The 22,623-nt window shown below is 38.0% G+C and overlaps 1 protein-coding gene across 2 annotated transcripts in view; it reads right to left on the reverse strand.

Annotated features, from left to right (window-relative positions):
* Positions 1 to 22,623, reverse strand: part of AP2B1 (adaptor related protein complex 2 subunit beta 1) — a 133,894-nt gene that overhangs the window by 54,510 nt on the left and 56,761 nt on the right. For both annotated transcript variants that reach the window (XM_025996131.2, XM_025996129.2), the window contains exons 13-14: positions 16,559 to 16,818; positions 8,530 to 8,722 (exon numbers count right to left, since the gene is read on the reverse strand). In XM_025996131.2, coding sequence (XP_025851916.1) covers positions 8,530 to 8,722; positions 16,559 to 16,818 — 453 coding nt within the window. The remainder of the gene's footprint in view (positions 1 to 8,529; positions 8,723 to 16,558; positions 16,819 to 22,623) is intronic.

Genomic DNA, 22,623 nt, shown 5'->3' on the forward strand with positions numbered 1-22,623 from the left:
GAGCTGGTGAGAGCCTAGTGAAAGGGCTAGGTGTGCAGGTCATGGCTTCAATCTCCATTTTAGGTGTCTAGCTACCGTGTTTTAAGTGTCTCTTGGAACTATCGAATTCCCGCTGTTCCCAGGATTCCCTGCCATTTTCTCCATGAAGAAAATAATGTCAGGATAGAGGAAGATGTAGAAAAGCAAAGTGCCAATCTTAGCAAAAGAATATTTCCAACGCTGAAAATTGAGCAGAATTTTCCTAAAGGTCTGTAGCTGATATCCAAGTCCAAATGGTGGCATGGTTAGTGGTATGCAAGCCATAGTGGTTTGGTTCTCATAATCCTCAATCTAAATCCTGGTAGTTGTAGTCATTAAATGGCACTGAGAATACTACTAAACATTTGGCTACTGCCAAAGAGTGGCCACTTTACCATTCCTGAAGTAGTGCTGAATTGGGCTCAGTTCATGTTCAACTACATAGTAATATGTCCTTGCAGTGTTGAAATCGAGTAACTGGATGGAAAACAATGATTTCATGGTGACTTATTGTAACTTATGTGCTAACGAGATTTCAGCATAGTTACATGATCTCTGCAACAGAGCCAGGTTAAGCCAAAAGTTTAAGCTGAGCCTGCCCACAGCTCTAGTTCAGCTAGATACCAAAAGGAAACACCCTCATCCAATGACAATATACTACAATAGCAGAAATAGGGTGGGAGAATTCCTGAGTAAGGTTCTCTAAGGCAACAAGTCTACCTGAGTCCAAGAAAAGAAAGTCTTTTATAAAAGAGTATCAACTGAGATGGCCACTAAGTAGACCCCCTCCACTCCAAATCCCACAAATGATTACAATGGCTGATCTTGGTTAGCCCCTTTTAGGTACATATATCAGACTCGTCCAAAATACACCTACCTTCTTCTAAACCTGTGGTGCTGAATATCTGAAGACATTCTCTTAATTAGAAGTACAGATCTTAAGCTCAGAAATTTCTTTGCTCCTGTCTAGTTATTACCTTTTTCATTTGATGCTTTTCAGAATGGATTTAATTAATGGGAGTCTACAGGAATGCTGCCAGTTATATAGCTTACCAACAGCTCTATTATTCAGGAGTCAAAATAAATGATGTAAAAATAGTACACAGTGATTACCACTACAAAGAATTTTAGACCCAAATCCTATTGGTGTCAAAAACAGCAGTCTGTGTTCTTCCTATTAGGGTTTCAGATTTTAGAAGGTGCATATCATCTCCTAGGTAAAAGTGTAATTTTCAGCTGTTTGGCTGCCAATATTAATTTGATCTTCAAAAAGCTATTCAGAAAAGCATCATAAAATTTCACTAATCAAATTGGTGAAAAGAATCTGTAACCATGCAAAAGCTATTAAATAAGCTGATGGCTAAGAATGAACTTGATGTGGAATAGCATGAGTTATGATCATATAAAATCACCCAAAGACTCCTTAGCTTGATGGGAAAAAAAGGTTTATATCAAAAGAAAGGTTTATATCAAAAGAAAACGAGGAAGATGTAAGAGAATACTTCCTGAGATGGAATAGGGAACAGAAGAATGTGGCACTATCAGTCTCTTAGGCCCAACAGAACCCCATGATGAGTAGAGTAAAAATCCACAGAAGTTATGCAACCTGTTTCATTTTCTTTTGCAATACTTACTATCCAACTATATCGTTTCATCTCTCTTCCCCAACTAGAATATAAGCTTGCAAGGACAAGTCACAACTATATTCCTAATATATAGAAAAAAGTTTGATATAGAATCAGCACTCAGGGATCCCTGTGTGGCGCAGCGGTTTGGCGCCTGCCTTTGGCCCAGGGCGCGATCCTGGAGACCCGGGATCGAATCCCACATCGGGTTCCTGGTGCATGGAGCCTGCTTCTCCCTCTGCCTGTGTCTCTGCCTCTCTCTCTCTCTGTGACTATCATAAATAAATAAAAATAAATAAAAATTAAAAAAATAATAATAAAAAAAAAGAATCAGCACTCAAATAATGATTCGGTGAATGAATGTTCTATTAACCACATAAGCAGGGCTACTGGCAGTATTACTTCTTGGGGAGATAATTTTGAAATGAATCATTTTATTGGAGAAAATTATCACAAAATGGACAGAAGGCTGAAGAAATGGTTGCATCAACTGGCTTAGCACAACTTATCAGCATCGGTATTTCCAAAACACAGGAATGGAACCAATCAAGGAAAAAAAAGGCCAGCCCTCATCCCACGCCAAAGTCCTCTCTAGAAAAGAAATATATTATTGTCTGAGCAGTTCTGACAGCAAGTTTTCAGCAGAAGAATGCACTGTGCATCATTTATTTGCTCTGAAGCAGTTGGTGTCTCATACCACAGCTCACTGCCAATAGATGAGAAGATAAGATTTCACAGCTCTGCTTACAAGAGGGTAAAATGAATGATCTTGTTCCTTTTGCTGCAAGATAGATGTATGAACTTACCTAGTCCCTCTTTTCACAAATGAATACACTTCTCGTCTTTCTCAAACTTTCATAATGTGTCCTAGTGGCAAGCCAGCCCAAACGCATATACCCAGAGCACTGGGGAGGTACAGTGAGAAAAGGCGCAGGGCAAACAAGCCTTGTGTTCTACCGTAAGCATTTCTGCAATTTTACATTCTAAACCTTAACACAGCAGTGTTTAGTCCGTATTTACAATCCTTACCATCAAGAAGAATGACACTGCAAGATGGGAGAGTCAAGTTTGTTCTACATCCTGTACTTCACTGTGTACTCCAGAGACTGTGTACACTCATTTGAGAAGGACCAAAGTTAAGTCAGACTGGACTCTATTCAAGACGATGACAATAACAAACAAACTGGAGGAATCACAGGATAGTCTTGGATTCAAATCTTGACTCTGAGACTTACTTGCTATGTCACCTTTCTGTTTTCTGTGAAATGGGGCCCAATACAGATTTCCTTGCAGAGTTATTTTGGGGATTAGAAATTATAAAAGTTCTAAGCACAGGAAACTGGAACAGAAATAGAAACTCAGTATTGGGTAATTATTTAGTCCTATGGGCTAAAACAACTACAATCATCACTGAAATAGTACCAGACTTAAAATTTCTGAAAGGTTAAATTTTTTTTTTTTTCTGAAAGGTAAAAATAAAAACCTGTAAGATAGGACATCTGGGTGGCTCAACGGTTGAGCACCTGCCTTCGGCCCAGGGCGTGATCCTAGAGTCCCAGGATCGAGTCCCACATAGGGCTCCCTGCATGGAGCCTGCTTCTCTCTCTGCCTCTCTCATGAATAAACAAATAAAATCTTTTTAAAAAAAAGATTTAAAAAATCTGTTCTTTAAAAAAAAAAAAACACTTGTAAGAAACAGGGTAGGAGGGTACACTTATCATGATAAGCACTGAAAAGTGTAAAGAACTGCTGGATCACTATATCATACACCTGACATTAACACTGTACATTAATTACACTGGAGAGAAAACAACAACAGATAGAGTGGGAGGATTTGAAAAACATACACTGCAGTTAGGAAAAGGCAGTTTCTCCTCTAGCCTACATACTCCAGCTGGGCACACTGAAAGGACATTTCTCTGGATGGAAAACCTTTGTCAGCAAAAAGAAAAAGGCATTCTGGATAATGCTTCCTTTCCAGTCTTGATGCAAAATAGCACCATTTATCTAAATAGAATAATAGAATAATGCACAGCACCTTGGATGAATAAAAGGCTTTTAACCAAGGCCTCTGCTGACACACTGAAAGTAAAGGTGACCAAAAAAAAAAAAAAAAAATCAAGATTCAATTATTACTTTAGCGATTTTCACAGATGTCAGACTTATTAGCAAATAATGTATCTTTATAACATGTATGCAAGAGTTATGAACATGGACATCAGGTTATCTCCCACACTACACCAAAATAGGATTTGAACTGTCAGAAAAGTTATACACTCAGAATGAGCACTTTCTTAGGTTCCACATGAGAGGCATAAAAAACCCATAGAAGATTTCTGAAACGAAGAAACAAAAAGACTCAAATAACTTTGTAAGCCTATATTTAGATCTGCTATCCTGCTTTACATGTAGAACACATCAACCACGTAAGTTTCACTAAAATCAATCCACATCAAGGTGACAGTTAAGTTTATAGTAACAGAAAGAGGAAACTATCTGCAGAGTACAAGCAAAAGAGAATACGCTGAGATAGGCAGAAACTAAAAATGAGGATATTTCAGTAAGGAGAATGAAAAGAATATGGAAGAAACCCATTTTGATTTGAGTCCTATGGTGAAAAAGCATTCCATTTTTAAAATCTGAAGCTCTGCCTAAATCAATGATTTTCAAAGGTACCTGCCTCCACAATATATAAATAAGAATCAACTAGGAGGCATGGAGGATATACGTGTGTGTTTTCTTTACATAGCAATATCCCCACTCATTCTTTTTAGTTAAAAAATCACAGCTGTTATGAGTCACTATTATTGATGGAAGAAGGCTGGAGTCTTCAGGTATGTTGTGGCAAATAATAATAGAGTAAATAAAGTACTTCCTTAATGACAATTCTGATTCTCAATTCACTAAATCTCAAAATTTTACAACTACAACAATGGAAGAAGGTTAACGAGATCTAATGGGAGGATCACCAGAATATGAAAAGAGAAGAATAACTTTCACTGGTTAATATGCAAATTTTAAGTCAGAAGTACAGAGGGGCGCCTGGGTGGCTCAGCTGATTAAGTGTCCAACTCTTGGTTTCAGCTCAGGTCATGATCTTAAGGTTTTGAGATTGAGCGCCATGTTGGGCTCCGCACTGAACACGAGCATACTTGGGATTCTCTCTCTCTCCCTCTCCCTTTGCCCCTCTGCCTGGCCCTGTGTGCATACTCTCTCTTTTCATATTAAAAAAAAAAAAAAGAGGAACAGAGAAATAAGCGACAATCTAAAATACAAAAATGACTTTCAATCTCTAATTATGCAAAATGAACAGAGGTAGAAAGAACCCTGGGACTGAGCAATTAAATCTAAATTGGTCAAATTCGACTTTTGGCCAATTTCTGGTAGGCTGGACTACCTAACTGCAAAATACAATAAAAATGTCCTGGGGCAGGGGAATGAACACAGGTAAAGTCAGAGAGGTCTGCTGTGTAGGAGGTACTGAAGCGGCTCATCAGAACATAATTCTTTGGTAGAAATCACTGTCTTGGCTTAGAGTTCAATTTTTAACATCTCTACCTATCTCCATTTGGAACTTCCTTTGGCTCAATGTTCTGAACCTTGGATACAAAATAAAAATAACCTGGGTTATCTTTCCAAAGTATCAATGTCTAGGTCCTGTCTCCCAGAAATTGTTTAATTGCTCTAGGATTGGGCCTAAACACTGACAATTTTGTTTTGTTCTTAAGATTTATTTATTTGAGAGAGAGAGCGTGAGCATATATAACCAGAGATAGGGGCGGGGGCGTGGGAGAGAATCTCAAGCCAACTCCCTTCTGAGTGTGGAGCCTGACTCAGCTTGATCTCAAGACCTGAGCTGAAACTGAGTCACCCAGGCACCTCGATATTTTTTTTTTTAATTTATGGTACTAATGTGGGACTAACTCTGCAGCTGTAATTGAGAACCCCAAAGCTTAAATAAAAGGTCTGTAGCTGCTATACTTCATTAGCAGCACACCACTGACCCCTATGGGTAGGGTTCTGTTAGCAATAATAAAAGCAGTAGAAATCATAGAGGCCTCACTGTCTGCCCTTCTGAAGTGAACACTAAGGTAATCTCCTTGCCAGGTGAACACATAACTCTAACTCAGGCCAATTTTTTTTATCGGGGTCTGGATGAAAAGCTATGACTCCCAGCAACACTATTCTTCTTAGAGAATAAAAGGACCTTTCCTTCTTTAATTATTATCCAAAATAATTTCAGGAGTTTCTTGCTCTCCCTCAATTTGGGGCAGAGGAGGGACTCTCTTTCCAGGAGTGTGCTTACTGCTGAAGTCAAGAGTAAAAGACACCTGGGTTTACTAAAAACTATGGTTCAAGCACCAAACTGAAGTGGTTCATAGTGGTCCCAGAAATGCTATGGCTTTATGCAAAATATGGCCCATGGAGCCAGGAATTTGTTAGAAATGCAGATTCCTCGGTCTCACTACAGACCAACTAAGTCAGAATCTGCTTTATACAAGATCTCTAGGAGATATATGGAATTTATATAGATTTACACTATAGTTTGAGAAACACTGCTGTAAGGAAAAGAATCATTCAAGACACAGCACTATCTATATAGATTAAAAACTTCAAGGAGTATTTCCCTCTTTAAATTAGATAATTTACAAAAGAACAATAAAAGCATTTTAAAAACAGCATAGACTACAGCTGCCTTGGAAACTCACCTTCCACACAGTCAGATTTAGGCCTTCCTTGTGATGTTCTCTTAAAAGGATCTTAGTTCTCTGAGTGAATATATATTTAACCCCATACAGATCCAAAGCAAAAAGAAAAGCTTTTTACTCATTTTTATTTCTGAGATATATTTATATCACAGAATAAGCTGAAAACTGCATGACTTTCTAGGGCTATAACACCAAGTATACCATTTTGAATCCTGAAGTCAAGAAGTCGTAAAATACAGTTACACAGGAATATTAATGGGCCTACACAGCAAAGGCTGTAAAATATTTACAAATCCAAATAGAAAAATAATGTACTCCCCACCCCAAAAAGAACATCCTTTATGAAAAAAGAAAGAAAAAGGCCCATGTGTGTGACTTTGGCTACTACAACCTAAAAATGTGACACTTTTTCTATTTAAAGTAATACCTGTGGGAATCCTAATAGAGGAGTGGATAGCTAAGCAAAATATAAGGAGAAAACTCATGGATGTTAAGGGCCAGCAACTGCTAATACAAAGCCACACAGAAATACCATGGCTCTTTCCTTCCATGCTAACGTGGCTCAAGAAGCAAGAGCATAAAATCCTGGGCCAGACAACATTAAAATCTAGGGCCTCTTTCTCCCCTCCATCCTATAAGCTTAAATGTCATTTTTAGGTTCAGAGTGAGTCCATCATGTTGTCAGCCGCCAGATAAATTAATAAGTAGGGTTGTTAAGGCATAAACTTGAAGACAACATAACACATAACCTGTGGGTGATGTGTCAACAGAACAGGGAGAGTTATTTCAAAGGTTATGTGGGATTTCTGGGAGAATCCATTAATATTTCAGTATTCATTTTTAGTCTCCTGAGAGACTCCACAGATTCTTCTGAGTCTACAGGGTGGCTAGATAGCCATGACAATTATATGAGGAAACTATCCTTATATAATTGGTCAACTCCACTCATTAAAGAAATGAGTATGAAAAGCAAATGCTAATATTCCCAAGAAACACAATAAGGAATGTTATTTGCATTTTTATGAGCTGGTGTCTAGAGCTTGGTCAGTGTACAGACTCTGAAAGCAGTGACTTTCCATTACTAAAATGCACAACCCACAGAGAGAGGACTGTAACCCTATTTTCTTAGACCCTCTGCCAGCCAAGAATTAAATGTACCTGTACTGGCTGGCATAAATCCCAGACATAATGCTGCTCATAAGGTAGAAAAGAAAATGCTGGTGTGTGTAGCAGAAAGTGAGGCTGTTTAGTTTATGTAATCTCTGAGAACATATATTTTCATATCTATGGCATGTCTTCCAATTTCTGATGTTGGGAAATAAGTTTGTTGGGCATCTTTGGAGAAAAACATGTACAAATGTCTAGCTGAAAGAGCCCCTCTAATTCTACCACAATTAAAAACCTGGTTTGTAGGGAGCCATGTGATGTGACCTATTATTTTTCCAGCCTTCTCTACACAGATGGAAGGTCATCCTTAATATTTCTCATTTATTTTGTACAGCAACAGAAACTAATTTTAGTTCCACTGGTGTCACATATTCACAGATACTCTAGACTTTGGAGCCTTTTATTATTAGAATCCTGGAAGCTAATTAAATTGGAAGTATGGGTGGGAGGAAGAAGGGGGACAAGAAGAACCAATCAAGCAGTACCTCCCAACTGGAATAAAGGTACATTTTTTACACAAATGGCTCAAATGGCTGCCTCAAAACCTTTCAGAATTAGGGCATACACCAATAAAATATAAAAAAAGGCAAAGGTTTGAAACCCTCAAAACAGGATGATCTCTATGAGGTCATTTAAATGCTGTTCAAGGAAAAAAGGAATTATAGGGGCTCTCCAGAGTTAAGAAGCGGGAATAATAATAAGCTCTGGAAAAGATACTAAATATTAAAGAGTGCTGAACAACAGGCTGGCTAAATATCAAGCTTCTGTTTACAGGCAAGACAACAAAACAATCTCGTACACATCTGCAAACATGCCCCATAAGGATTAATTAATTAATTGACAGTATCAACTAATTCTATGAAGACAAATAATCCTGTCCTTTATCAAAGGACATTGCTCTGCTCATCAAGGAAAGGTCTAATTCTAAAAAGCTGAATAATTTAAAGCTCTTCAGCATATCAAGAATGAAAAATAACCAAAAGAAAGAATGAAGGAAGAAAAATACTTACCAGACTATCTAGTCCTCCTCCCAAGAGATCCACTGCTCCCATCTGCATTGAGGACACCTGTGGCACATTGACTGGGGGACCAAGGTCAAGGTTTAAGAGATCTCCTAGAAGGTCACCTTGAGAGGGGATAACCTGAGGCTGTTCCAGGTTCGTGGCAGTGGTGGTGCCAACAGGGCTGTCACCTGCATCAGTGCTGCAGTCACACACACAAAGAGGGGAAAAGAAAAAAAGTCACTTTCACCCAGGACATAATAACAAGGCAACAAGTGAATGTCAGATCCAGAAAATAGAGGAGGAAGGGAAAAAGAAACACCGAAAAATCCCCACACACTTTATTTCATTTATTTTTTTTAGCAGTGTTATTTTTTTAAAAGATTTTATTTTTAAACAATCTCTACACTCAATGTGGGGCTCAAACTCACAACACTAAGATGAAGGGTTCCATGCTCTACCAATTAAGCCAGTTAGGCACCCCTAAAAAACTTATTTCATAATCATTTGTTGATGCACATGAAGAGATGACAGCAATTCTTATTTTTATCAAGATAAATAAAAATAAATAGTTGCTACAATGAAAATTAATGTATACTATGTAACCTCATCAGTCAGTCCATTTTAACTGAGTACCTACACTATGACAGAGCACTATAATGAGAACCTTGGGGCTGTATTTTTTTTTTTTTTAAGATTTTATTTATTTATTCACGAGAGACACAGAGAGAGAGAGGCAGGCAGAGACATAGATAGAGGGAGAAGCAGGCTCCATGCACGGAGCCCGATGTGGGACTTGATCCGGGGACCATGGGATCACACCCTGAGCAGAAGGCAGATGCTCAACCCCTGAGCCACCCAGGCGTCCCTTGGGGCTATATTTTTTTTTTGGGGGGGGGGCTATATTTTTAAAAAAGGAAATATATCTCCTGTCCTCAACTTAAACAACAACAAAAAGCAGCATTTACAGGATGACTGCAAAGCATATTCACTGTGTAACAGCAGAAATGAGTACTGTATGAGTGTCTGCATATGGACGGGATATAGATGACAAGCAAAACAAGCCAGGTAGGACTGATTCTAAAAGCTTCTGAGAATGGTTTTATGACTAGAGTTTGAAGAATAGCACAGTTATGAGGAACTACCAGGGAAAGACCTCCCCTAAAGGAAGGGATGGTTTGTGCAAAGGCACAGAAATGAACAATCTGACAGTAGAGGTGGTAAAAAATGATGTTGGCAGGGGCAGGGATTGGGATTAAGATTCTGGGAAACAGAAGATGGGGAGATAAAACTTTGAAAACTAGCCTGAAAAATTAATTTTTTATGATAAGCAATACAGAATCACTTTGATTTGTTGAACAAAGAACTAAAAGTAACATTTCAGAAACATCCCTCTAGCAGCTGTGTCTCAAATGGACTAAAGGTGGAAAAATGAGCATGGAGATCAGGAAAGAGTAATCTCAACTGCTACATAAAAATAAAAAGTGGGATCCCTGGGTGGCTCAGCAGTTTGGCACCTGCCTTCGGCCCAGGGCATGATCCTGGAGTCCCGGGATTGAGTCCTGCGTCGGGTTCCCAGCATGGAGCCTGCTTCTCCTTCTCCCTGTGTCTCTGTGTCTCTCTCTGTGTCTCTTGTGAATAAATAAATAAAATCCTTTTAAAAAATAAAATAAAATAAAAATAAATTAAAAGCAAGTGATGAGTTCCAAGAGACAGTAGATGTTGTTGGGTCAACTGGATAGGTGTGTGAGAAAAAAAAATGAACCTTGGCTTTTGTACCTCACAAAATAAAAATTAAAGAGACAAAGTGGACATATATGTGAAGGGGAAAACCTAGGAGAGTAGCTTGATGGCCTTGGAGTAGATAAAAGTTTCTACAGAAAACATTAAGTATGAAAGGAAAAAAATGATGACCTGGACTCACTTAACAAATGCAAATGCAAAGTAAAGCAAGGCCCCATATCTCACAGAATGGCAAAAACTAATATGATTGACAACCCCAAGTGCTCCTCAGGGTGTGAATCACCTAGAACTCTTATACACTGCTGGAAGTGTACATTGGTAGGACTTCTTGGGAAAACTGGCAACGTCTCCTGAGGCTAAATATACATCTCTTCTATGATCCAACAATTCCATTCCTAGGTGTATACACAAGAGAAGTATGTAAGTCTACTAAGACGTACACAGAATATTCATAGCAGCTTTATCTGTAAGAGCCCCAAACTGAAAAAAGGTATGTCAACAGAAAATATAAATTGTGGCATATGTGGGCAATGGAATACTATATACCAATAAACAGAAACAGATAACTGATTTATATCATGTTCAAAAATAAGCAAAACTATTGTGATGGAAGTCAAAACAACGGTTATCTCTGGTAAGTGGGTATTAACAGCAAAGGGACATGAGGACTCTTCTAGAGTCCTGGAAATATCTGATCAGGGTAGTGGTTATGATTGTATACATACATACAAGTCTACTGAGCTACACACTAATGGTTAGTGCACTATTAAGATGATCACAAATGGCATATAATTTCAAAGAGGGGGGAGGAATTCCACAAGGAAAATTCCAGGCTCAGACAGCTTCACTGTGAATTCTTCCAAACATTTAAAAACAAAATAAAACCAAACTTAGATAAATTTTAAAAGAGAATAGAGAATGACAATTAAGAAAATCTAAAAATAGTTAAGACTGCTTGTGTAATATTAAATAATTTTTTCTAATTAGGCTGGATAATTTATTGATTTTTTTAACATTTTATTTATTTATTCATGAGAGACACTCAGGGAGAGGCAGAGACACAGGCAAAGGGAGAAGTAGGCTCCCCATGGGGCACCCAATGTGGGACTCAACCCCAAGACCCTGGGATCATGACCTGAGCCAGAGGCAGATGCTCAACCACTGAGCCACCCAGGTGCCCTGTGATTTTTTTTTTTTTTTAAAAGTCCTTATCTGTTAGAGATACCAAGTAAAGGTAAAATGAGAGGAAGTCTGAGATTTGACTTAAAGTACTCCAGCTCCCTCAAAAAATAAAAAATTGTGGGGGAGATACATGAAACAAGTTTGGCAAAATAGTAAGAACTGCTGAACCTGAGTGAAGAGTAGACAGGAATTTGTTATCCCACTCTATCTTGCATGTTTTCTGAGATTAATACAAAGAAAAAATACTGTAAAAATTCTATTAATGATATTTTCTTGAACATAAAAGAGAGAAAAATGAATAATCAAACTCAGAATAAACAAACAAAAACTAAGAAGCAAAAAGACTGCTGATGCTCCTCACAATGACAGAGGAAACTGAAAGGATGATGGGAAAACAAATGTTGTGCTCAACTGTTAAATTTCAAGTATGAGACACAAATGAAGAAATCAAACAGGGCAGCCCGGGTGGCTCAGCAGTTTAGTGCCTGCCTTCAGCCCAGGGTGTGATCCTAGAGACCCGGGATCGAGTCCCATGTTGGGCTCCCTGCATGGAGCCTGCTTCTCCCTCTGCCAGTGTCTCTGCCTCTCTCTCTCTCTCATGAATAAATAAATAAAATCTTTATTAAAAAAAAAAAAAAGAAGTCAAACAGATAGCCAAGGACAAGGGACTGGCAGTCAGAGTTCGGGAAGAAATCAGACACACATGTCAGGTGAAATCAGCAGAGCACCGTGAGTGTGGCAGGAGGAGTAGTAGGCGGTCTAGAGTAAGCAGACAGAGATCAAATGTTGGCTCCAAAAATGACCATGTGATCTTGGGCAAGTGACAACTTTTCTGAGACAAAGACTCCTCATCATAAAATGGTAACAATGTTACCCAAACACAGGGATCTATTTTAGGCAGGATGAAACGAAAACATGGTATAAAATGGAAAGGCCTTGTAATACATCAGTGGCTGTGCTTAGTAGATCAGTCCCAGAAGGGAATACAAAGAGAAGCACAGAGAGAGCAAGTTCAGAATGAGCCTCGCAACACATTCAAGATTAATGACTAGAAAGAGAACGAACACAGAACAGCAAAGATTAAAGACAGAAAAACAATCTAAGAAAGATGACTTAGGAGCAAAAAGTGTCAAGGAAACCAAGATAAGAAGTATCTAGAGTGGGGGAAGAGGAGCATATACAGCCAAAAATTAATAAAGAAGTCAAAAGAGGGAAGCAATTTCATATGCACCTGCCAAGAAATACATGAAATCTCTATAAAGGATGTTCTCTGAACACGAAATTCTATCATCTCATGACATGTGCCATTTAAGAAGTGTTCTGTCATATTGTTTATCAGGACCTCTACACAGAAGGCAAAAGAAGTAACAGTGCACATATTTTCCTTCCATGAGAAGAAAAAGAGAGTTAGATGAAAAGAAGTAAATGATCCCATGGTTTCAACAAGAAGATGGCAAACCATTATGCATTTTTTCTAAATGACAAACACAAGAAAACACGAAAATGTTCTCCATTGTAAACTCCTGGAAATAACTGCCTAATTGTCATCAAAGCAGTATTTTTTAAAAGGTGAGATTTTTCTAAATTAGGCAACTATTTACCCTCTCACCTCCCCGCTGCCCAGAGCAGCTGACAAGTTTTAGTAAGCAATACCCAACTGGAAAGCACTTTTTGCTTTCCCAAGTAGATATTAAAAGATTTAGTTAAGTAAGCATTTTTAGATCTCTAGAAGAGGCAGAGTAAGGTTTTACAGTGTAGCTGTATTTCATGTCAGAGCCTTATCCCTTCTTAACTGAATGCTGCAGAAGAGAGCTAGGTAATGTCTGTGCTATTATAGATATACCATTTGGAACAATATATCATCCCCGTTTATTTCAAAGGGAATTTTTATGCATTTGTGTTTCCTTTAAAAAGATAATACAAGCACAATGGACCAAAAAATCCTTTTTTTGTCTAAAAAGGAACCACATAAGGAATTGTGAAGGTAACAAATTAAAGACTATTAATCAGATAAAGATCTTATGTAAGAGATTGTTTCTTTTTTTCTTTTTTAAAAATTTATTTATTTATTTATTCATGAGTGAGAGAGAGAGAGAGGGAGAGACACAGGCAGAGGGAGAAGCAAGCTCCATGCAGAGAGCCTGGCATGGGACTCGATCGTGGGTCTCCAGGATCACACCCTGGGCTGCAGGCAGCACTAAACCGCTGTGCCACGGGGGCTGACCCTGTTTCTTTTTCTAGTATAAATATTGGTTCTTTACTTATGTTCAAGGAAGGGTTGTTTTTATTTGTTGATTTTTTTTTTCACTTCCCCTCCCAAGGGTCAAAAGCTATCAATATTGTGATATTACTTATCACAAGTAATCTAAATGGCATATAAATATGGTTACGGAGCCAAGTTAAAAAGAAAATCCCTATTTATCACCCAAACTTAACAGACTAGGAGGTGGTGTACTTATTAGTCAAATGGTCATATCTAGGTTAAATATGCATGCCTACAAGAGAAACATCCTACTGTTACAAGGCCTAATCCTTATGAAGCCACAACTTCCTTTGAGTAAAAATCACAGCATCTGCCCTAAAACCAGATTCAACTCATGTGAAGGCTAATGAATATCAATAAACATTTGCTTGGATGTTGCCCTTTCCTCTTTATTATTTTTTTTAATTTTTTTATTTATTTATGACAGTCACACACAGAGAGAGAGAGAGGCAGAGACACAGGCAGAGGGAGAAGCAGGCTCCATGCACCGGGAGCCGGACGTGGGACTCGATCCCGGGTCTCCAGGATCACACCCTGGGCCAAAGGCAGGCGCCAAACCGCTGTGTCACCCAGGGATCCCCCCTTTCCTCTTTAAGTAAGTCCTTTCTCTTCCTTTTTTCGATGAACCTGACTATAGACTTATCAATTTTATTGATCTTTTCAGAGAACCAGCTCCTGGTTTCCTTAATCTATTGTTATTTTTTTTGTCTCTATTTCATTTATTTTTGCTCTAATCTTTATTATTTCCTTCCTTCTACTGGCTTTGTGATTTGTTTTTTTTCTACTTGCTTTAGGTATAAGGTGAGGTTGGGATTTACTTATTTCCGAAATTGGCCTCAGGAAGGTACTGCTATAATCTTCCCTCTTAGAACAGCACTGCTGCATCTCAACTCTGTTTGAATGTTCTAATCAAAAAAAACGAGTGGCTGAATGAATTAAAAAAACAAGAGCCGGGCAGCCCCGGTGGCGCAGTGGTTTAGCGCCGCCTGCAGCCCGGGGCGTGATCCTGGAGACCCGGATCGAGTCCGCATTGGGCTCCCTGCATGGTGCCTGCTTCTCCCTCTGCCTGTGTCTCTGCCTCTCTCTCTCTGTGTCTCTATGAATAAATAAATAAAATCTTAAAAAAAAACAAAAGCAAAAAAAAAAAAAACAAGAGCCAGGCAGCCCAGGTGGCTCAGCAGTTTAGTACCACCTTTGGCCCAGGGCCTGATCCTGGAGACCCGGGATGGAGTCCCACGTCAGGCTCCCTGCATGGAGCCTGCTTCTTCTCCCTCTGCCACTCTCGTTCTCTCTGTGTATCTCTCATTAATAAATAAAAAAAGTCTTAAAAAAAAAAAAAAAAAAAAACCAAGAGCCAAATATACTCTCCCCACAAGAGACTCACTTCAGACCTAAAGACACATGCAGACTGAAAATAGAGTGTAAAAATATTTACCATGCAAATGGAAGCAAAAAAAGAAAGATAGGGTAGTAATATTTATATTGGACCAAACAGGCTTTAAAACAAAGACTATAACAAAAAACAAAGATGGACACCACCTAATGGGAGGAAATAATCCAACAAGAGAATATAACAATTATAAATATCCATGTACCCAATATGGGAGTGCCTAAATACATAAAGCAACTATTATTAGACATTAAGGAAGAAATTGACAGTAGTTCAATAACAGCAGGGGACAAGACTCTACTTACATCATGGATATATCACCCACACAGAAGACCAACAAGAAGCAGTGGCTTTGAATGACATGCAGGAGCAGATGCTTTTTTAACAGATATATTCAAAAACAGCAGAATACACATTTCTGCGTGTATCCAAAGTGCACATGCAACATTCTCCAAAACAGACCACGTGTTAGGTCCCAAAACAAGTCTCATAAATTCAAAAAGACTGAAATCATATCATGCATCTTTTTTGACCACAATGTTATAAAACTAGCAATCAATCACAATAAATAATTTGGAGAGAACATAAATTCACAGAGGCTAAACAATATGCTCCTAAACAATGAATGAGTCAACCAAGAAATCAAAGAAGAAATTTAAAAAAAAGTACATAGAGGCAAATGAAAATGAAAACACAACTGTCCCAAATCTTTGGGATGCAGCAAAAGCTGTTCTAAGAGGAAGGTAACAGCAACACAGGCCTACCTCAGGAAGCAAGAAACCTAATCTTATCCCTTAAGGAGCTAGAAAAAAAACAAAGCCCAAAGCCAGTAGAAGGAATGAATCTAGGCTGCTTTTATAAAACAATCCTGCAAATGTTATTTCATTATCAGCTTTATAGCATAAAATAAGTATCTGCTAACTTTATCCATACCCTTCAACCAAAGTTATGCTAAAGGTAGGGGAGCTCAGGTGGTTCTGTCAGTTAAACAGCCGCCTTCAGCTCAGGTTATGATCCATGTTGGGCTCCCTGCTCAGCAGGGAGTCTGGTTCTCCCTTTGCACCAACCCTCCCCACTCCTGTTCTCTTGCTCTCAAATAAATAAAATCTGAAAGGAAAAAAAGAAAAGAAAGCTAAAGGTACATATAGGCTTTCTTCCAAATTTTCGGCCCTGACAAGATTTCCAGTGCCATCTGCAGACTTAAGCAAGTTTCAAACTTACCAGTTTAGAAGTTTTCACCATTTTCTAAAGCCATTATCTTATCTACTTCCAGTTTAGAACACACAGAGGCCTTTCACCTATTATGTTTGTGGTCACTGGTCTTCAGATGGAGCCCCCAGGGCAGTGTAACAGGTTTGCAAAATGCACAGCAGGTTCTTTTCTAGACTATAAAAGCATGAGGAAAACCAATTCTGTTCTAAACAGTTACTTCTCACTCAAAATCTAGTTCATCTGCTTACCTCCCATGATGTATTGGCAAGTGTTTACGATGGATTCCATGACTTCCTTCCACAAAAGCATTGGGAGGCTTATGGTATACTGAAGCCAAAGATCCAATGTGGCAGATGAGCTCATCCAGCAAAGTTGGCTCAATAAGATCTGTTTCCTCAGAAATCAGTGGCTTCTCAGACAAGACTACTTCTTTGGCTGTGACAGGGTCCGTTGAGAGAAGGCGCCAATAAATATAGCCCCGGTCTCGAAGGTCAGGATTATCAGAATCCTAATGAAAGGCAAGGGCAAGAAGGTTTAAATGGAACTTTTCTCCACACAGAAAATCAACCTGCTAGATTTATTATCAAGGCAATGCTGTAGTGATTTATAAAGAGTTGGCTATTAAGATATTTAAACTCAACATAGTTTTAACACATTCATAATTCTATAATCTTTAGTGTTTCAAAGAGTTTAAATTGAAAGGTTAGTCCTATGACTGAAATTCAAGGAATGTTGGGAAAAGGAAAATAGAAATTTAATCAGGCAGAAATTTACTCCCTGAGATGGCCTCAGAACACAAAAATAATATTTTTAACTGCTATAAATATTAGGATTATTCATAAAATATACCTTACAAATATTTTACCCATACCTTCTTTTTTCATTCAAATATTTAGTAAGTATCTCCTATGGAGATACTGTCTAGGCCCTGAAAATTAAGAGATAATGGGCAGCCCGGGTGGCTCAGCGGTTTAGCGCCTGCCTTCGGCCCAGGGTATGATCCGGGAGACCCAGGATGGAGTCCCGCGTCGGGCTCCCTGCGTGGGGCCTGCTTCTCCCTCTTCCTGTGTCTCTGCCTCTCTATCTTTCTCTCTCTCTCATGAATAAATGAATAAAATCTTAAGGAAAGAAAGGAAAGAAAGGAAAGAAAGGAAAGGAAAGGAAAGGAAAGGAAAGGAAAGGAAAGGAAAGGAAAGGAAGGAAGGAAGGAAGGAAGGAAGGAAGGAAGGAAGGAAGGAAAGAAAAGAAAGAAAAGAGAGAAAAGAAAGAAAGAAGAAAAGAAAAGAAAGAAAATTAAGAGATAACAATAGAGAGTACCTGACTTTAATAAGTGCAGAGTACTAATTATTACAATATAGTATGAGAGGTAGTAGTATTTAAAATAATAAAAAATTGTCAAAGATAACAACAGAACTAAGTGCTTCCCAAAGGGGTGACATTTGGCGGGGGGTGGGGGGTAGGGGAAAGGAGAGAATCTTTTTAAGATTTTATTATTAGAGAGAGATGGAGAGAATGAACATGCAAGAGGAGGGGGATAGAAGGAGAGAGATAAGCAGACTCCCCGCTGAGTGGGGAGCTGGATGCAGGGCTCAATCCCAGGACCCTGAGATCATGACTTGAGCTGTGGTTAGACACTTAACCAACTGAGCCACCCAGGCGCCCCCGCAAAGGGATGACATTTTAATCTAGTGGTCTTGTTTTATCTGTGGTAGTTTTAAAATAATTTTATATACTTATGACAAAAAAAATTATCAATGCCACATCACAATTAGAGGTTTGTAACATAAAAATAAGTCTCTGAGGCACCTGGCTAGCTCAGTTAGTGGAGTTAACAATTCTTGATCTTAGGGGTCATGAGTTCAAGTCCCATGCTGGGTGTACAAATAAAATCTTAAAAAAATTTTTTTTTAATTAAAAAAATAAAAATACAGGGACACCTGGGTGGCTCAGTGGTTGGGCACCTGCCTTTGGCTCAGGTTGTGATCCTGGGATCCAGGACTGAGTACCGCATCAGGCTCCCTGTGAGGAGCCTGCTTCTCTCTGCCTATGTCTCTGCTTCTCTCTCTCTGTGTCTCTCATGAATAAATATTTACATCCTTTCTCCATTTTAACTCTCCACCCCCCAAAATAGCCATATTAACAGTGTGGTATGCATCCTTCCAGAATGCTCCTAAGCACACATATATTCATTTTATATAAAACCAGTTTCACATTATATATACTGCTCTGCAAGGTGCTTTCTACATTCACATGTATACCTGCAAATTTCTCCTCTTTGTACAGCCCTGCATCATTATGGACTAGTGTCCTATTGAAGGGCATTTAGATGCTGCCTCTTTCTCCTTCCTTCCTGCCATTCATTCATTCATATGATTATAAAGTGGCAATAAATATCCTGGTATCTACCTCTCAGAGTATATGTATATGGTAGCATGTATGCCCAAGCTGTTCCAATACTACAACAGTAAGTCCCTGTTTCAGTATCTGTAATTAAAACACACATACAAAAATATTTTCTTTAAAACTGGTCCAATTTGAGGGCTTCCATGTGAGTTTCTAAATGGGCAGATGAACTTGTTTGTGATTTAAACACATAAGGAACTTAGCGTTCAGCTTAATACTAGCAGTGAATCTGATGGTTTTGACTACATGGTTTTAAATGAGTTTTCTTAGTCATATATTGTTTAATTTGCATCTGCAGTGGATTACTGGTTACAAACAAAAAAGCATTAGAAATGCCAAGATATGGGAAGTTAGTGAATAAAATTATCAAAATGGTAAACGTAATCTAAAATAATCTTTATTACATACATAAGCTGCATCATTATAATAGAAGCGCATATATATATGTATTACATACCATATCAAAATGTTTGTAGTATTTGAAATGTCAGGGTTAAAAAAAGGAAACAGTGATCTAGTGTCCCATTTACATGATTTTGTTTTGTTTTTGAGGAGTTGGGTAATTTGTTTCAAAATAGCAGCCTGAAATCTCACTTAGATTTTCATTTGGAAACAAAGCTTGAATATTATAGAACATAAATAAACTGATTTTATAAGAGAGTTGAATATGAATTTTCCAAAATAAAAGGCCAGGAAAGCAATCCCCACCCCAGCTTTTGTTGATACATAAATTAAAAATTCAATCTTAAAAAATAAAAAATAAAATAAAATAAAATAAATAAAAATAAAAATAAAATCTTAACTTATATATTCAATCCCCAGAGCACACCATTTGAAATTTGTAGACTATGCTTTTTATTATACAATTAAAATGAATATTGCACATCACTTGACTGGAAAAATTTAGTCTCCCATCTTTACAGATTAGTAATATTGTTGAGGTATTTAACTTTATAATACAATTTAATAATATACTTATTAAAATAACATCTTTCTATTTCAAATTATTTCTCTCCTCTATTATGCACATATTAAACCAAATGGAAAAAAAAATCCTGTGGGGATTTACAAAATTATGTACATCCATGAAAAAAATTTGAGTCCCATCCCCCCACAAATTCAAAACACTGCAACAGGGCAAAATGCTGCATATGGAATCACTGGACTAAATGGTATATATGTTAGGGGTGCCTAGGTGGCTCAGTCAGTTGAGTCTGACACTTTTTAAGATTTTATTTATCTGAGAGTGAGGGAGCGAGCTGAGGGGGCGGGGGGGGGGGGGGGGGGAGGCTCCATCCCAGGACTCCAAGATCATGACTGAGCCAAAGGCAGACACTTAACCGACTGAGCCACCCAGGTGCCCCAGTTAAGTCTGACTCTTGATTTTCATTTAGGTCATGATCTTAGGGTCTTGAGACTGAGCTTCATGTAGGGCTCTGCACTGGGCATGGAGACTGCTTGAGATTCTCTCCCTCCCTCTCCCTCAGCCTCCCTTCCCCCACACACTCAGGCTCTAAAAAATTAAATAAATAAATAGTAAAGGACATACATGCTGCAAATCTTAATAGACTTTAAAAATATAGCCCTGGGGCAGCCCCAGTGGTGCAGCAGTTTAGCACTGCCTGCAGCCCAGGGCATGATCCTGGAGACCCGCGATGGAGTCCCACGTCGGGCTCCCTGCGTGGAGCCCACTTCTCCCTCTGCCTGTGTCTCTGCCTCTCTCTCTCTTTCTCTGTGTCTCTATGAATAAATAAATAAAATATTTTAAAAAATATATATAGTCCTGTAAGAAATGATTATCAATTTTCTAAGACCTGAAGTTAAAAACAGGTAAGATCTCCACTGTTTGAACACTGCTGTTCTGAGAGCTGACTTGTTAGGCCTACTATAAGCTGGCCTTCACTGCCTCACTCTTTACCTGGAGCCACAAGAAATCAGTCCTAATCAAGACTTGGAACACGAAAACAGAAACCTTTTATGATTTTAGGGTGCCATTATGTGTTTAGTGACTCAGAAAATTTGGTTTTGAATCTGCTTTTCCACTAGCCCCTAGTTCCTTGCCAAGATCTGGAAAAGTAGTACATTTCTAAAATTTTGAGGGCTTCCAAAACAATTCTTACCAGGCAAACTCTATAACAGTAATTCTTAAACTAGACTTTGCATCAACATTATAGCACACCAGGGAAGCCACTCAGTGAGAGATTCCAGGGCCATATCACAGATTTTCATTCATTGTATCAGGAGCAGGCCCAGGAATTTATACTTCCAACCAACAAGCAGCACAGGTGATTTTGATGATGATGGTTTCTAGTTTACAGATAGAGAAGTCTTCATCTTATTTTTTCTTTCATATATTATAATAGGCTAATTATTAAAGTCTGGACACTTTTGTCTGTACTAATTCCTAAGTACCAAAGCAAAGAAGACAAAATCTTTAAAATGAAGCCTTGGATTCAAAGGTTCATTTTATTTTCCTCTAATAATATTTCTAATTATATCACCAGTTTATTTAAAATTAGAAGCATAAATATTTTACATACAGTTCACTGAATTCTCAGTACAGGTAAAAAATAGTATTAATTAACTCAACTGTAGAGATGGGAAAGGAACAGTATTAAAAAGAAATTTGCTCAATCATGTCCTGAACCAGAGATGTGGCAGAAACAGAACCCTATCACCCAATTCAAATTAATACAACTTAGCATATCACACTGCCCTCAATTTAAATTGGTACCAATCATAAGTATTAGGTTCTTATTTCACAAACTTGAAGGGGGCAAAAAGAGAAAAAACTTCATGGGAATTATATATAATATATAAATATATATACAAAATATGCAAGCACAATATATAAATGTGCTTGTTCTTTTATGCTAACTCCTCAGATCTCATTAACTGGATAAAAACAGCAGGGCTAGGGAAATTGCTTAATAAGTATTCATAATCAAATATGAAATAATCATCCACAATGATCTTAAAACTACTAAGTTTATTTGTATGTACTGATTTATGCACAAGAGTGCTTTAAATAGGGAAAGCAGGGAATGTGTAGTCTCAAAGTCATCCGTGACTTTCACATTAGAGAAGCAGCACAGCATAGTAGATAGGGACAAAGACACTGAAGCCAGGCTCCCTGGGTTTGAGTCCTAGCTTTGACCCATACTAATTGGGCCTATGTCTCAGATATCTCATCTACAAAATAGGAATAATACAATAGTAGAAACCCTTATTGAAATTAAGTTAATATGAAAAGTGCTTACTAGAATGCCTGGTATACAGTAAGCATAATACATATAGTTATCATTAAAGATTCTATACTATTCTATACAAAAAGTCTAGAACTGGGAATATCTGATGGTTTACTTATATCCTCCCCTGTCCTAGAAAAGAACTTAGTCAAAGTTTACAAAAATGCATTGAAGGCTAGAGGGCCTAAATCAAACTAAAAACAGAAAAATGCATGCCACAAGAACTACACTTAAATCCTTCAATTTGATCCTTCAATTTGATTCTAAGTTTCCTTAAATTTGATTCTAAGGTTTCCAACTGATACAAACAAGAAATCTGGTCAGGTAAGCCATTCAGATGGGCAGTTAACTACATATTAATGCTTAGGAGAATCCAAAACTGGTTAGGAATTTGTTTGATGGGACTTCATAAAAAAAAAAACATAATGGAATAACAAATGACTGACAACAGATTCAAAGAGGATAGTTTCTCATGACAATCCTTAATACAAGATGATATAATTTAGTAAATGCAATTCTCTTGAGGGTCAGGTACAATAAGTCTAGATAGCCAGCCCTGGCTGAATTAGGCTTGATTCAGTGGTGAATTTCAACTATCAGTAAGAATAGAGCGTCCTTGTATCATTTAATCAATCCTCCCTAAATACTTTATCTCAGGCAAG

Source organism: Vulpes vulpes, chromosome 2 (genome assembly GCF_048418805.1).
Source record: "Vulpes vulpes isolate BD-2025 chromosome 2, VulVul3, whole genome shotgun sequence".
Lineage (NCBI taxonomy): Eukaryota > Metazoa > Chordata > Mammalia > Carnivora > Canidae > Vulpes > Vulpes vulpes.